We start from the raw sequence: 15,887 nt of genomic DNA, 5'->3' as shown, positions 1-15,887 counted from the left end.
AGTGAGCCGAGGTCGTGCCACTGCACTCCAGCCTGGGTGACAGAGCAAGACTCTGTCTCTAAATAAGTGAATAAAGTTTGTAATGTGATTCTTCTCAGTACAGACAGTCCCCAACTTACGCTGTTTCAATTTGTGATGCGTTTGTCAGAACATAATTCCACTGTAAGTTAGGAGCATCTGTGTATATCCAGAAGACTGAAATATTCTATCAGTGTAGAAACTATATTCTATGGATGAAATCACACAAAACGAAGTAACTAAAAACATGAGACTGTTTTTTATGGCACATCACAGTTTTTTGTTTGGCACGTCTATGAAGTTAGCGTATTAAATGAAAGCACTGAATGGTGAAGGCCTAAGCATAGAATCTGTTCCTGGGAAACCATGTGCTCATCTAGGGTGGGTTTTATGAATTTGAGCAAGTCACTAAGGGCAGGTACGCAAGTACCCTTGGCTGTAAACCACCCCGTAGAGGTGTGAAGAACAAAGGAGATAAACCATAAGAGCCTTACCACTCTAAAAATGCTCCGTAAATATTAACAATTTTACTATTATACCCCTGAGTTTTTTAATGTCATTCCTGTGTACTCTAATATTCATAGCTATTATTTAAAATAGACTTAAAAACTAGTTACAATAGCTAATAATTTCTCAACTGTGCTTCTTCTGGATATATATGGGTTGGATACAAACATTTTTATTATTTCAAAAAAAAAGTCATGATCCCAGAGCCCGCCCGCTCCTGTCCTTCCCCGTGTTCTTCCCTGCCTACCCCTGATGGCACAGTGCACCTTTCTTAGGTGCTCTTCAAAGACTCACCACAAAAGGTACTAAGATATGAGTGACCTCACTAATGGTGCTTTTAAACATTATAAGGCAATTAGTATGTTCTTAGGCGACTTTTTAATATGCATGCCAGAAGATAGGTTTTCTCAGTAATGGACATAAGAAACTAAAGCTATTATAACTAGAAAAGGAATTTTTATTATTTTAAATAATTGATTTCTACTCTTTCCCTTTTTTTAAATTAGTATTTCTCTGAACAGCCATTGAAGAATCTTCTGCTTTCAACTTCTGAGGAACAAATCGAAAAATGTTTTATAATTGAAAATATAAGCACAATTGCTACAGTAGAAGAAACTAATCAAACTGATGAAGATCATAAAAAATACAGTTCCCAAACTAGCCAAGATTCAGGAAATTATTCTAATGAAGATGAAAGTGAAAGTAAAACAAGTGAAGAACTACAGCAGGACTTTGTGTGACCGGAAATGAACTGTGTCAAGTATAAGGTTTTTCTGCAGGAGTTACACTGGGAGCTGAGCTCCTCACCTTCCTCTCAGTAACTACAAAGAGGACATTTCCCTGTTTGGGGGAAGAAAAAACATCTTCAGATCAAAGGTCCTAAAAATACAGACAAGATCTTAACTATTTAAAAATGAAATTACAAGCCCAGGCGTGGTGGCTCACGCCTGTAATCCCAGCACTTTGGGAGGCCGAGGCAGGCAGATCACGAGGTCAAGAGATTGAGACCATCCTGGCCAACATTTTCAAACCCCGTCTCTACTAAAAATACAAAAATTAGCTGGGCGTGGTGGCGCGTGCCTGTAGTCTCAGCTACTCAGGAGGCTGAGGCAGGAGAATCACTTGAACCCAGGAGGCAGAGGTTGCAGTGAGCCGAGATCGCGCCACTGCACTCCAGCCTGGCAACAGCGTGAGACTCTTTAAAAAAAAAAGAAAATAAAAATTAAAAGAGTTGAGACAAACGTTTCCTACGTTCTTTTCCATGTGTAAAATCTTGAAAAAGCCTGTCATCGGACTTGAATTGGATGAGATGAGTCAGATCAAAACAATGGCCACCCGTCTTCCTCCTGGGAGCCTAAGTGCAGCTGTGCTAGCTGTGCACCGTGGCTAAGGATGACGTCTGTGTTCCTGTCCATCACTGATGCTGCTGGCTACTGCATGTGCCACACCTGCCTCTTCGCCATTCCTAACATTCTGTTTCATTCTTCCTCGGGGGATATTTCAAACATTTGGTCTTTTCTTTTAACACTGAGGTTAGGCACTTAGGAAATTTATTTAGGAAAGTCTGAACACGTTATCACTTGGTTTTCTGGAAAGTAGCTTACCCTAGAAATGCCAGAAAGATGATCCCTAAAAATGTTGAGGGACGTCTGTTCATTTATCCCAAGAACATTGGCTTCCACATCACAGTATCTACCCTTACATGGTTTAGGATTAAAGCCAGGCAATCTTTTACTACACATTAAGACTTCTGATTCAAAACTTATTAGAACAATAGCTTCTGGCTGGAATTTGCAATCACTGAAGTCATAGAAAATAGGTAACTATCTAATTAGAGAAATAATTGTTGTATTTTAAGATCTGAGAGTGTGTACAAGGTTTAATATACATGCCATGCCAGAAGATAGTGTATGCAAGAAGTCTTGGGACCAGAAAATGGCAATGATAGGAGACTGACACAGAAGAAGAATGCTTCCATAGGAAAGAAGTCGCTGGCTTTGGTGCAAGAGGAAGAAAATGTTCCACTGGGAGCCCGAGCGCCTAATCAGCTCTCAGTGATTAACACACTCTGTTGTTATGGGTGGTCTCTGTCACTTTGAATACCAGGCTGGCTTCTCTGCACTGTCTAGCAGTATTCAGATACCCCTTCTGCTCAGCGTGCTTGGCGTTAAAATACAAATCATTGAACTGAGGGAAAAAACATAACTAGGAAGAAAAACCTAATTTAAGAAATTACATAATGCTTTCCAAAGGCACCTACAACTTATTTTTAAACTACTTGCTACTGGGGATTACCCATGTATATCCTTAATAGGCAGGAAGTCTGGGAATTCTGGTGGCCTCTAGGGCAGTGTTCTCACAGCACAGTTCCGGCAGGACCAATGAAAGAGAAAAAGAGACAGAGCGTGCTGGGGAGCGGCCATTGCTAAGGCCAGTCTGATTTAAGTAGTCATTTCTGCTGAAAAAACAGATGATCCTGGTGGAAGAAAAGGTTGAAGGCAGCTGCCCTTGGGAGGGCTGTGATGCTCAGCACATCCTGGCACATACACATGTCTGCAGGCCACACCGTGCATGTCCCCAGACCTGCCGCCTGGCTTCTGGAGTGCTTCAAGCAGAGCATGGTGGGCCATTGAAGAGACCCAGGAATCTCCTCTGAGACCCACTCTCTGCTGGAGAACCCCACGGTGACACATTTTCATCTTTCTGACCAGAGGCTGTTTTTTGTTTTGTTTTGTTTTGAGACAGTCTCACTCTGTTGTCCAGGCTGGAGTGCAGTGGCTTGATCTCGGCTCACTGCAACCTCCGCCTCCCGGGTTCAAGCAATTCTTTGCCTCAGCCTCCAGAGTAGCTGGGATTACAGGTGCCTGCCACCACACCCCACTAATTTTTGTATTTTTAGTAGAGACAGGGTTTCACCATGTTGGCCAGGCTGGTCTTGGACTCCTGACCTCGTGCTCCACCCGCCTTGGCCTCCCAAAGTGCTGGGATTACAGGTGTGAGCCACCGTGCATGACCAGCCTGACCTTTGGAAAAGCCTTGTCACTCTGGACTTTTGCATCTTTGAAGAGGCGATGGGAGCATATGATGACTGCCTGCCACCATTGCTTTTCACACTACCGCAACTCAATGATCCTGTCCAGGACTTCTGGCCCTGTGTTCACCACTGGGAAAACATGCTTCAGACTGGGTAGCCTAAAAAGGAGCAATGCCCTTGTAGGATGTGGAGAAGGGAAAATACAGATGTAAACATTAAAAGACACCAGTGAAATTGTTAGGTCTCTAGGAAGTTAGAGCACAAGGCTTCACGTTTTGAGACCATCTGTGGTTTTCAGTGAACAAGCACTGGGCACCAGCAGCAAAAAAAAAAAAAAAAAACTCGTTTTTAGCTTGTCTTCTAGACATGAAAAGGCAGTTGCATTCCACTCTGCATTATGTTCTACATGTTGCTTTATCAGCATATGCTTAGCTGTAAGTGACAAGTATTTTTTCTGAACAGAAGTTTACTTAGAAATACCATGCACTTGGGGGTACCACATAACTGCCTCAAAATTAGCATATTGATAGTTCTTGGAGAGACCAGGTATAATCTAAGAATTTATATGAAAGATTTGTATCATTAGAGCCAGAAATAATTTTATATTAATATATAATACAGATTAACATTATATATGATATGTACCTGTGTAACTTCTGACATGAGCCTGTGAACATATTCATATATGTACCTGCACATGTACCCACATGATGTGGGTCTTATTCCTTTAGTATGGACTTAAAGTACTTACTCATATAGCTTGTAACTAAAAATTAGAACAGCTCCCTAGAATTGCGAACTTTTTAAGAGTCTGACCAGAAATTTGCAACTTATAAAAAAGTTACTTTTAAAAATATAAGTTAGGGCTAGGCACTGTGGCTCATGCCTATAATCTCAGCACTTTTGGGAGGCCAAGACAGGAGGATCACTTCAGGCCAGGAGTTCAAGACCAACCAACCTGGGTAACATGGCCAGACCCCATCTCTATTTATATATATATATAAAACTTAGAGTTTGTATCTTCCCCTAAAAGAGGCTGTGATATTTGCAGCAGCCTCAAATTGCTCTTAAGGGGTTTGGGTGTGCAGAAGCTTTCCTTTCCCTACCCAGTAACCATGTGACTACCTAACATGTTGTGTATTGATTTATTTTGTTTGCTGTCTGTCTCCACTGCCCCACTGCTAGAACAGAGGCTCCAAGAGAACAGGGACTTTATTATTCATTACTGCATCCCCAGTAATGAAGGTACTTAGAAAATAATTATTGAATGAATGAAATCTAAACTGTGAACCTGAGGGTGTTTGTGGCAGTGTTTGTTTTACTGAATTGTAGAAGGACATAACCGTGTTTTCAGTGTTTCTATGGAACAAACTTGTACGTTTTATTTCACTTGTGTTTTGTCTTAAACCCTACTGCTGGAAACAATTTTATATAATAAGCAATGGGCCCAAAAGTCTAGGGGTTTTTTTGTACTTAGTGAATTTGTATGCAACAGAGGTGCTGCATCTGATGCCTTTAAAAGGAATTCGTCATGGAAGGGCTGAGGCCTGTGCTTGGTGTTCAAGAGCCCAGGGTTGAGCATCCTAAAGGAGCCACTGCAGCCGTCACTGTCCCCAGAGCCTGTGGAGATAGAGTCCGTTTGCTGCTTTTTCTTCCCGCTCTTAAGACATGGCTGGAGCACAGTCTTCATTGAATGTAAGTTTGCTGTGGTATTGCATAGCCTTGCTTTCTTGAACTAAACTGTTTGCCCTTCACAAGTATTTCTTCTGTCAGGATTAGTTCGTTCCAAGGAGGCTCTTAGTCTCATAGATAAGTAGATCTCTCCTGCCATCTGGACACATTTCACTCGGAAATTGAATACAATTTGTATTCAGGCTGGGAACCTGAATACACACTTGTGTTTTTAAGCTTCCCTTTTTTACAGTGGACAAGGACACAAAAAATAAATCATCCCTAATGCCCAAGAAATGCCCTGTTACTTAGTAACGACAAAATACCAGTAACTTCCAGTTGTTTCTCACTACCTTTTTTATTGAGTAGGATGGTAATAGAATTACAACTCTTGAGGGCAACATAAATATAGGTGGATATTTGTGGTGTGATATTGATGGAAAAATAGCAATCTTTTTCTTTACCTGAGGGGAACAAAGGCAAGAGGGGAATTCGATAGTGTCTCATAACAAAGGATTTCTGAGTTTTCCTCCCCTTTCTGTGATCTGTCTCCACTTGGAACTCATGTTCTAGCAAAGGACATTTTGTGGGTGAAGAAGTGATTAATGATGAGGATGAAGAAAATGTTGGCAGTTCCAGCCTGGCCAACATGGTGAAACCCCGTCTCTACTAAAACTACAAAAATTAGCCGGGCATGGTGGCATGTGCCTGTAATCCCAGCTACTGGGGAGGCTAAGGCAGGAGAATCGCTTGAACCCGGGAGGCGGAGGTTACAGTGAGCCGAGATCGCACCACTGCACTCCAGGCTGGGTGACAGAGCAAGACTCCATCTCAAAAGAAAAAAAAGTGTTGGCAGAGAAGATATTCTGGTTTTTTTTTTCTTTTTTAAGGTCTTGGGAAAAAGGAGGAAGTTGAAAAATTATACCACTCAACAGCTGGATTAAATTAAACATTACTTCTCACAGTGACTCACCACCCTTAAGCTTCCCTCCCAGATTTTCTGGATACATCAAAGTTAAGAAGAAAAACCTATTTTCCTATCTTTCCAGTAAAAGGACCCTTTTTTCTAAACATAGTCCTTAAATATATAATAGGCTTTTTGTGTACTTGACTCTGTCTATTCCCAAATTTTATAATACTTTTAATATTCTGGAATTGTACTTAGAGAAAGAGATGATTCTAAATGTTGTAGTATAAAAGTACATCATCCACTCTGAAATCTCCCTAAAGACCTACCTCCACTGCGTACATCTGTAGAAGTCATCATGCCCCATCTGTGTCTGTACCTGCGGGTGTGTCTAGCGTGCTCCCTGGGGAAGGGATTTTATACCATTTGCTTATATTTATTTGGCGAGCCCCATGAAAACAAGGACTTTTTTAACTTTGTGGCTGACACTTGGTTACCTAAGTGTTTAATAGTGAGCGGAGACGTTGACGGTACAGACACTGATTGGATTTACCACTAGGGGGCAACAAGTCACCCTGTTCAGGCTGACAATCGGTTACTATTTAATAATGACATTCCCAGAAGATACTCCAAGTATGTTTATACAGGTGGTTTCTTAAAGTTCTGTTTGTGATTATCTCGTCTTGAGCAAATGAGGAAAGGATGTGAAGGATCTGGTGTCCCCATGATCTCACCCAGAAATGGTTTGAGATAGATAAAGCAATTGAGCAAATACTTAGCCCACCACGTCTTCTACCACTACCACCTTCGCCTTTTAATGAGCAGGACTTTGTAGTAAGCGAGTTGTTGAAAAGGAGCTCCACATCCTTAGTAACAGCCTTGGAGCGGATGGGAAGAAGTAGGCATTGCTGCAGAGCTGAGATGAACCTGCAAGGAGACAGCCTTGGCCCCAGGGAATGATCCCTGCACTGCGCCCCCTACTGGCCTGGCTGAGATGACTAGCTGTGATTCCCTCCTTAGTCTCACCTGTTGAAGTTAGAGCCAGGATCAAAAAAGATAATTAATACTTTAGTGTCTCCTGCCCTATCCGCCCCCAGGGAGAGGCCAGACCATTCAGGGTACCAGCTGGAGGTTATAACTAGGGTGGAGTGTAGAGACAGTGTTTTGCGTCACTACTTCCTTTTTTTTTTTTTTTTGAGACAGAGTTTTGCTCTTGTCACCCAGGCTGGAGTGCGGTGGGGCGATCTCGGCTCACTCCAACTTTCACCTCCCAGGTTCAAGCAATTCTCCTGCCTCAGCCTGCTGAGTAGCTGGGATTACAGGCGCCTGCCACCACGCCCAACTAATTTTTCTATTTTTAGTAGAGAGCTTCCTGGTAGCTGAACACGCAGAGGCTGCTGGGAAGGGCATAGAATCTCTGCAGTCCTTCTCACATACCTTATCCTATGCATCTCTTCATCTGTATCCTTTGTAATAGCCTTCATAATAAACCGGTAAACGTAAGTTAGTGTTTCCTCTAGTTCTGTTAGGCAATCTAGCAAATCAGTTGAACACAAGGAGGGGGCCATGGGACCCTCAATTTATAGTCGTTCAGTCAGCACAGGTAAAACCTGGGGCTTGCAATTGGCATCGGAAATAAGGGGGCAGTCTTGTGGGAATGAGCTCTCAACCGGTGGGACTGAAGCAGCATGGTTTGTCTGGGGTAATACGTGAGGTTTATTGCCCCACGCCAAGGAAATCGAGGATAGGGACACACAAGGAGTGGGTTTAAGAGCAGAAGTTTAGCAGGCAAAAGAAAGAAGAGACCTTCCCTGTGCAGAGGAAGGGGTCCCGAACAGGTTTCTGGGTTTAGACTCTGTTGCCTGGGCAACAGAGTGAGACTCTGTAGTGAGTGTGCAGTTAATCACGTAAGCTTGTGTTGATGTCAACGTAAGGCAAGTCCTTCCTCATTGCTCTACATCAGTGAAGAAATGTGAACGCTAAGGTTTAGACTGAGAAGTAGGGCAGGGAGATTGGATGGAGGTAAGCTTTAAACATTTCGTGTCTTAATTTCTGCTTGTTTACCCCCAAGAGAATTTTATAAATCAACTTACTTCTTCATGTTTTAATTAACATCTAAAATATTTCCTGACACGTTTAAATAGTTGCAAAAGAAATACTTTACAGTAGGTTGTAAATGTTCACATTTTAAAATAAACTTGCTTTATCACTCTTATAAATGCATTCAATGGAATCTCCTATCAAAGCAATCTGATACCCATCATTGTCTACTTTGAAATTACAGAAACTCGGCCGGACACGGCGGCTCACTCCTGTAATCCCAGCACTTTGGGAGGCCGAGGCGAGAGGATTGTTTGAGTCCAAGAGTTCAAAACCATCCTGGGCAACATAGTGAGACGACCTTGTCTCTACAAAAAAAATGAACAGAATTAGCCAGGTGTGGTGGTATGTGCCTGCAATTCTAGCTACTTGGGAAGCTGAGGTCGGAGGATCTCTTGCGCCCTGGAGGTCAAGGTATAGTGAGCCAAGATTGTGCCACTGCACTCCAGCCTGGGAACAGAGCAAGACTCTGTCTCAGAAAAAAATTTTTAAAAAGAAACTCCAGAAACTCTTCTTTATGGGTTCTGAAACTTTACATCATTTCCTTTCCTCCTTGAATTCATATTCTTATTCCCACAAAAGTTTATCTTCATGCAGTAGATTTATTATCTATCGTATATCTTTGCAACAAAAAAGTATATAAATTGATATATTTCTTTTTATATGATCATAGTCTCTGAATGTTAAAAAGAAAAAAATCTGACCAGGCGCGGTGGCTCACGCTTGTAATCCCAGCACTTTGGGAGGCCGAGGCGGGCGGATCACGAGGTCAGGAGATCGAGACCACGGTGAAACCCCGTCTCTACTAAAAATACAAAAAAATTAGCCGAGCGTGGTGGCGGGCGCCTGTAGTCCCAGCTACTCAGAGAGGCTGAGGCAGGAGAATGGCGTGAACCCGGGAGGCGGAGCTTGCAGTGAGCCGAGATCGCGCCACTGCACTCCAGCCTGGGTGACAGAGCGAGACTCCGTCTCAAAAAAAAAAAAAAAAAAAAAAAAAAAAAAAAATTTGGTCAGGCACGGTGGCTCATGCCTGTAATCCCAGCACTTTGGGAGGCCGAGGCGGGTGGATCACGAGGTCAGTAGTTCAAGACCAGCCTGGCCAAATGGTGAAACCACGTCTCTACTAAAAATACAAAAATTAGTTGGGCGCGGTGGCAGGAGCCTGTAATCCCAGCTACTCGGGAGGCTGAGGCAGGAGAATCACTTGAACCCTGGCGACAGAGGTTGCAGTGAGCCAAGATCGAGCCACTGCACTCTAGCCTGGGGGACAGAGTGAGACTCCGTCTCAAAAAAAAAAAAAAAGAAAGAAAAATAGCTTTTCTGGATTATTACTGCAATTATTAGTATGCAATTGATCAAAATAAATATTTCATAACCTTTGATAAATAATTTTTCAGCATAAAAAGTCTGATTTCACTGGAAATGCGTCTTTTTTATTTATTTACTTATTGATTTATTTTGAGACAGAGTCTCACTCTGTCACCCAGGGCTGGAGTGCAGTGGTGCTATCTCAGCTTGCTGCAACCTCTGCCTCCTGGGTTCATGCGATTCTCCTGCCTCAGCCACTCGAGCAAGTGAGATTACAGATGCACGCCACCATGCCCGGCTAATTTTTTGGATTTCTAGTAGAGACAGGGTTTCACTATATTGGCCAGGCTGGTCTCGAACTCCTGGCCTCAAGTGATCTGCCTGCCTCAGCCTCCCAAAGTGCTGGGATTACAGGCATGAGCCACCACGCCCCACCTGGAAATACATCTCTTAATGAACTGAATGGAGCTTCTTCCCTCTTCCTTCAATGCCTGCAGGTGTCGCAGATGAATATGCCTTCTTGCCGCATGGAGACAGGACCTAGTGCCTCTGCTGCTCCTGTTTTCCGTGTTTTGGGGTGAGGCTTTGTGATGGGCTTGGAAGGAATCCCAAAGTGTCACCTCCAATCGAGTCTTTGGATTCTCTCTGATTTATAGGTCAAAAGCTATTTAGTGAACGTTTATCAAAAATTATCTCTATCTAGTTGCTGAGCATGATATGAAAGGAAAATAAAAACTCGGGACTCCAATTCACTCTGCCAAAAGAAAAAAATTAAGCTGAAAGCTGTCGAGCAAGAAGCTGCCCTTCCTCGGATCACGCGGTCAGAGACGGTGAAACCCCGTCTCTACTAAAAATACAAAAAAATTAGCCGGATGTGGTGGCAGGCACCTGTAGTCCCAGCTACTCTGAGAGGCTGAGGCAGGAGAATGGCGTGAACCCGGGAGGCGGAGCTTGCAGTGAGCCGAGATCTGGCCACTGCACTCCAGCCTGGGTGACAGAGAAAGACTCCGTCTCAAAAAAAAAAAAAAAAAGTTGCCCTTCCTTTTGTTCCTAAGCAGAGAGCTACAGGTAAAGGTAAGTATCTTGGGGGAATATTTAACCTACTCTGTGTTCACCTTATCTTCTGTAAAGTGCCAATTTTCTGAACATCCAAGGAATACATAATTGAAATTGACTATTCCCCTACCTGCTCCTTTTCTCTTGCAACTTGTGGATTCAATAAGGTGATCATACCCTCCTTCTTTCCACACCAGCCTGTTTTTTTCCCTTATATTGAAGCCCTCAAAATCATCTTTGGAAAAGGCACAGACCTGTCTCCTGGGCATTGTCCTTAACCTTGGCAAAGTAAACTTCTCAATTGAGACCTGTCTCAGATACTTTTCAGTTTACAATCAACAGCAGCTAACATTGACTGGGCGTGGTGGCTCACTCCTGTAATCTCAACACTTTGGGAGGCCGAGGTGGGTGGATCGTTTGAGCCCAGGAGTTTGAGACCAGACTGGGCAACATGGTAAAAACCCTCTCTACAAGAAATACAAAAAAGTAGCTGGGCGTGGTGGTGCACACCTGAGTCCCAGCTACTCAGGAGGCTGAGATGGGAGAATCACTTGAGCCCAGGAGGTGCAGGTTGCAATGAGCCAAGATCAAGCCACTGCATTCCAGCCTGAGTGACAGATTGAGACCCTGTCTCAAAAAAAAAGAAAAAGAAAAGAAAAGAAAAAACCCAGCAGCTAACATTATAAAAACAGAAACTGCCAAACATTATACATCTCCTGATGGACAGATCAGGAGTAGTCTTGAAAAAACCCATTGTTAGGAATGATAAATTCCTCTTCAAAGGGTTTAATTATGTAAAGTTCTTGCTCTGTTCAGAAGCCCAACCTCCTCGTACTCTCTCGTTTCTAGCCTGCAAACAACTCTGCCGCTCTGGTTGCGCCCTGACATGCCCAGACATGTTCAGACATACCTTGTACTCTGACAGACAAACTACTCCTACCCCATCCTTCTCTTAACTACACGTGTACCGTATTTAGAGAAAGTTTAATTCTTATCCAATTCGGTTAGTTTAGATTGTGCGGTCCAGCTCCAACCAATGGGGAAAGGACACAGGAACAGAAGCTGCATGCGGGGTAAAAACCCTTCTCTCCTTTGTTTGGTGTGCTCTTGCAAACAGATGGACACGGGCAGCACCCTTCTGCAGAAGTAAATGTGCCTTGCTGAGAAATTTTCTGTCTAAGTGCTGGTTTTTCTTTGCAGCACTGAGTTCTTGTTTCTAACACCACCCTGACCTGGCCTTAGATCAAATTGCCAACTTATAGAAAATACAGGGGACAAAGAAACAGGTTACATGATACTGTACAGATGCAAATTCCAGACTGTGAGCAAGGCTCTATGACAAAAGGGCTGGTTTCATTAACAAATCAATTGCAAGGAAAAAGAGGGAGAGCTTATCTCTTTTCTTTTCTTTTCTTTTTTCTTTTCTCTTCTTTTCTTTTTTGAGACAGAGTTTCGCTCTGTCGCCCAGGCTGGAGTGCAGTGGCACAATCTCAGCTCACTGCAATCTCTGCCTCCCGGGTTCAGGCGATTCTCCTGCCTCAGCCTCGAGTAGCTGGGATTACAGATGCCCACCACCATCCCCGGCTAATTTTTGTATTTTAGTAGAGATGGGTTTTCACCATGTTGGCCAGGCTGGTCTCGAACTCCTGACCTCAGGTGATTCTCCACTTCCGCCTCCCAAAGCATTTGGATTACAGGCATGAGCCACCACACCCAGCCAAGCTTATCTGTTTTCTTTTTTTTTTTTTTTTTTTTTTGAGACAGAGTTTTGCTCTGTCGCCCAGGCTGGAGTGCAGTGGGACGATCTCGGCTCACGGCAAGCTCCGCCTCCTGGGTTCACGCTATTCTCCTGCCTTAGCCTCCCAAGTAGCTGGGACTACAGGCGCCCGCCACCACGCCCAGCTAATTTTTTTGTATTTTTTAGTAGAGATGGGGTTTCACCGTGTTAGCCAGGATGATCTTGATCTCCTGACCTTGTGATCCGCCCGCCTCAGCCTCCCAAAGTGCTGGGATTACAGGCGTGAGCCACCGTGCCCGGCCTGTCTGTTTTCAATTGTGTGTGTGTGTGTGTGCACATGAGAGAGAGAGGAAGTTACATTTATGAGACTGATAGTGGCAAGAGGCAGGCAAATGCCTAGGAAGATAACAGCGGGTTCCTGGTGAAACCCCACTGCCAAGCCGAAAACAGTTTAAAGCCTGAAAGTCAAGCTACAGTTCAAATCCATGGACTGGACTGAGAACCTGTCTTCCCATTTGGTGCACTTTTCTCTGCGCCCCACCCTTCACCTGTTTTATATATACCTCCTAATTGGCTCTCTACACTGTCATGCCCACCTTTGAGTGGTGTCTTTGCTTTAGCGTCTTTTGCATACTCACAAACCAATCAGCATGCACTGCCCTATTCTGAGTCCATGAAGACCCCAAACTCAGCCACACTGGGAGAGAGAAACCACCTGACTGTGGGGGTCAGGGACCACCCCCACGTCCACTCTCCACTGAGAGCTGTTCTGCTCAACAAAATTCTTCTCTGCCCATCCTCCCCCTTCGAATTGTCAGCATATCCTCATTCTTCACATTCTTCTTGGACAAGAGCTTGGGAACTGGGTACGAGCTATAATGCAGGGGGGGCCGAGTGGTCAGGATGTCTCCAGCAGCAGGCCTGGGGCTGAGCAAAGCCCAGGTGAGGTTGCGGGTGGGGGTGTGTGTCCCCAGCCATGGAGGTCCCTGCTTGGCAAAGTGGTAGAGAAAAATTCTGTGTCAAGACAATTAAAACTTTTAACACCAACAATTTTTTTTTTTTGATACGGAGTCTTGCTCTGTTGCCCAGGCTGTGCAATGGTGCAATTTCAGCTCACTGCAACCTTCACCTCCCGGGCTCAAAGGATTCTCCTGCCTCAGCCTCCAGAGTAGCTGGGACTACAGGTGCACACCACCACACCTGTCTAATTTTGTATTTTTAGTAGAGACAGGGTTTTGTCATGTTGGCCAGGCTGGTCTTGAACTCCTGACCTCAGGTGATCCACCCGCCTCAGCCTCCCAGAGTGCTGGGATTACAGGCATGAGCCACCATGCCCAGCTAAATTTTTTTGTTTTCTTTTGTTACATACATGAGGGCTTCTTATGTTGCCCAGGCTGGTCTCGAACACCTGACCTCACCTTATTATGTGATTATGTGCCAGGACAATAGGCCTGAGCCACTGCACCTCCCACAATTTTTATAATATGAATTACTAACTTATTTTGTGCCAGCTAATAATATTATGGTATCTTATGCTTTAAATAAGATGCATCTGAAATGTTTATAGATGAAGTAAGATAATATTTGAAATTTACTTCAAAGGAACACTGGAAGAAAGGTACAGAAATGCAGGGCAGTGCAATGGCTGTAATGCACTGTGCACAAGGGAAGGCCTTATTCCCCCACCTGCTGAAGCATTGCCAAGAGACAGCCTGGCTCTGTCAGTATCTTCAAGAAGCACCTCACTGAGGAGCACCAGCCTGTGCTGGGCCCTTGTCTGTGACAGCCCACATCCAGTGTCTTCTCCATCAGGGCTTGCCCCACTGGGTCAGCTCCCAGGTCCATCCCCTAGAACTCACTCTTCCCAGCCCTGCTTCCTTCTCTCCCTTGCACAGATTTGATCCTGGGAGCACTCCCTATTCAACTTCCTGCAAGCTAACCTGGATCTCAGAGCCTGCTCCCAGGGAACTCATCCTGTACAAGTTGAAACAAAACTGGCCGTGAATGGATAATTCTTAAAGCTGAGTGTGATAGGTAGAATTCAAAGATGGTCCCCAAGGTCCCCACCTCTGATATAAACACCCTGTATCATCCCCAGTACTGTCTGGCAATAGATTTTACTCCTGTAACTAGCTTCTTTGGCACAGTTGACCGCTAGCCGGGGAGAAGAGTTTTCTGGTGGGCCTGACCTAAATCACATGAGCCCTCCAAAAGCAGCGTTTTCTTTGGCTCCTCCCAGACGCAATTCAAGGCACAGGGATTCAACAGGCTGCTGAGGGCTTTAAGGTGGAGGGAGCCACAGTGCATGGGATGCAAGTGGCTGATGGCAGCTGGGGCAGCCACTGTGGGCAGTCAGCATGGAAACAGGGTCCTAGGTCCTGCAGCCGCAAGGAATGGAATTCTGCCAACAGAAGCAGACTTGAAGGAGAATTCTCCCCCACAGAGCCTTCAGATGAGAACACAGCCTAGCCAACACCTTGACTTCAACCTTACGATACGCTGAGCAGAGAGCTTAGTCATGCTGGACTTCTGACCACAGGGTGTGAGCTAATCCATGGATATTTTTCTAAGCTGCTAAGTTTGTAGGAGTTTGTTGCACAGCAACAGAACCTAATATACTAGGTGACAGGCACAGGGAGGTTCATAACCCTAGTCTCTCTATTTTTGTACAAGTCTGAAATTTTCCATAGTGAAGAAAGCCAAAATATTTCACCCCAAAATATATTTCCTTGACATAGTTCAAGATGGTGATTCAGAAGGGCTAGAAATACAAGAGTAACTAAAACGCTGTCTTTTGTCAGGGAGATTTGCATCTGTCGTGAAAATCTGCACTGATGCAACCAGGCTTCCTCTCAGGCCGTCCCTTGTCCTATCCAGGAAAGTTTAACTGAGAGTCAGACATCTTTAAAGGTCTGAAAAGCATTCATCATCTATTCTCTCTGAGTGCTGCTATCTGTAAAATTTCTAACAAGACCACCTTTGCTAACCAGACCTCCTCTTCTCCCCCTCCCATACCTGTTTTGCCATGATTCAAGTCCCCATTCTGTCTGTACACTCAGGAAGGCGTGGAAGCTACTGAGCCCCACTGGGGAGTTGCGGTCATCACTCTGGGGTTCTCCTGTGTGCACGTTAATACATTTGAATGCCTTCTATCCTTTTAACCTGCCTTTTTTTTTTTTTTTTCTGAGATAGAGTCTCACTCTCTTGCCCAGGCTGTAGTGCAGTGGCATGATCTCGGCTCACTGCAGCCTCCACTTCCCAGGTTCAAGTGATTCTCATGCCTCAGCCTCCCAAATAGCTGGGATTATAGGCATGCCCCACCACACCTGGCTAATTTTTGTATTTTTAGTAGAGACAGGGTTTCGCCACGTTGGTCAGGCTGATCTCAAACTCCTGGGCTCAAGCGATCCACCCACCTCAGCCTCCCAAAGTGCTGGGATTATAGGTGTGAGCCACCAGGCCCAGCCTTAATCAGCCTTTTGTCCATTGATTTTTCAGCAAAACCTCAGAGGGTGAAGAGAAAGTTTTCCCTTGGTCCCCATAACAGT

At 44.5% G+C, this 15,887-nt stretch overlaps 1 protein-coding gene across 6 annotated transcripts in view; it reads left to right on the top strand.

The window, feature by feature from the left end:
- IFNAR1 (interferon alpha and beta receptor subunit 1) overlaps positions 1-11,769 on the top strand; it is a 40,764-nt gene extending 28,995 nt beyond the window's left edge. For 3 of the 6 annotated variants that reach the window (XM_055279555.2, XM_063639347.1, XM_063639346.1), the window contains one exon: positions 1,032-1,766. In XM_055279555.2, the coding sequence (XP_055135530.2) occupies positions 1,032-1,265 (234 nt within the window). In that variant the 3' untranslated portion in view covers positions 1,266-1,766. Of the gene's footprint in view, positions 1-1,031; positions 1,767-3,453 lie in introns of those variants that run through there. The other 3 variants (XM_055279556.2, XM_055279557.2, XM_055279554.2) reach the window with 2 other exon arrangements.
- The last annotated feature ends 4,118 nt before the right edge of the window (positions 11,770-15,887 follow it).

This window comes from Symphalangus syndactylus, chromosome 5 (genome assembly GCF_028878055.3).
Source record: "Symphalangus syndactylus isolate Jambi chromosome 5, NHGRI_mSymSyn1-v2.1_pri, whole genome shotgun sequence".
Lineage (NCBI taxonomy): Eukaryota > Metazoa > Chordata > Mammalia > Primates > Hylobatidae > Symphalangus > Symphalangus syndactylus.
Note: the sequence above shows the minus strand (reverse complement) of the source record. Positions and strands in the feature narration are given on the sequence as shown.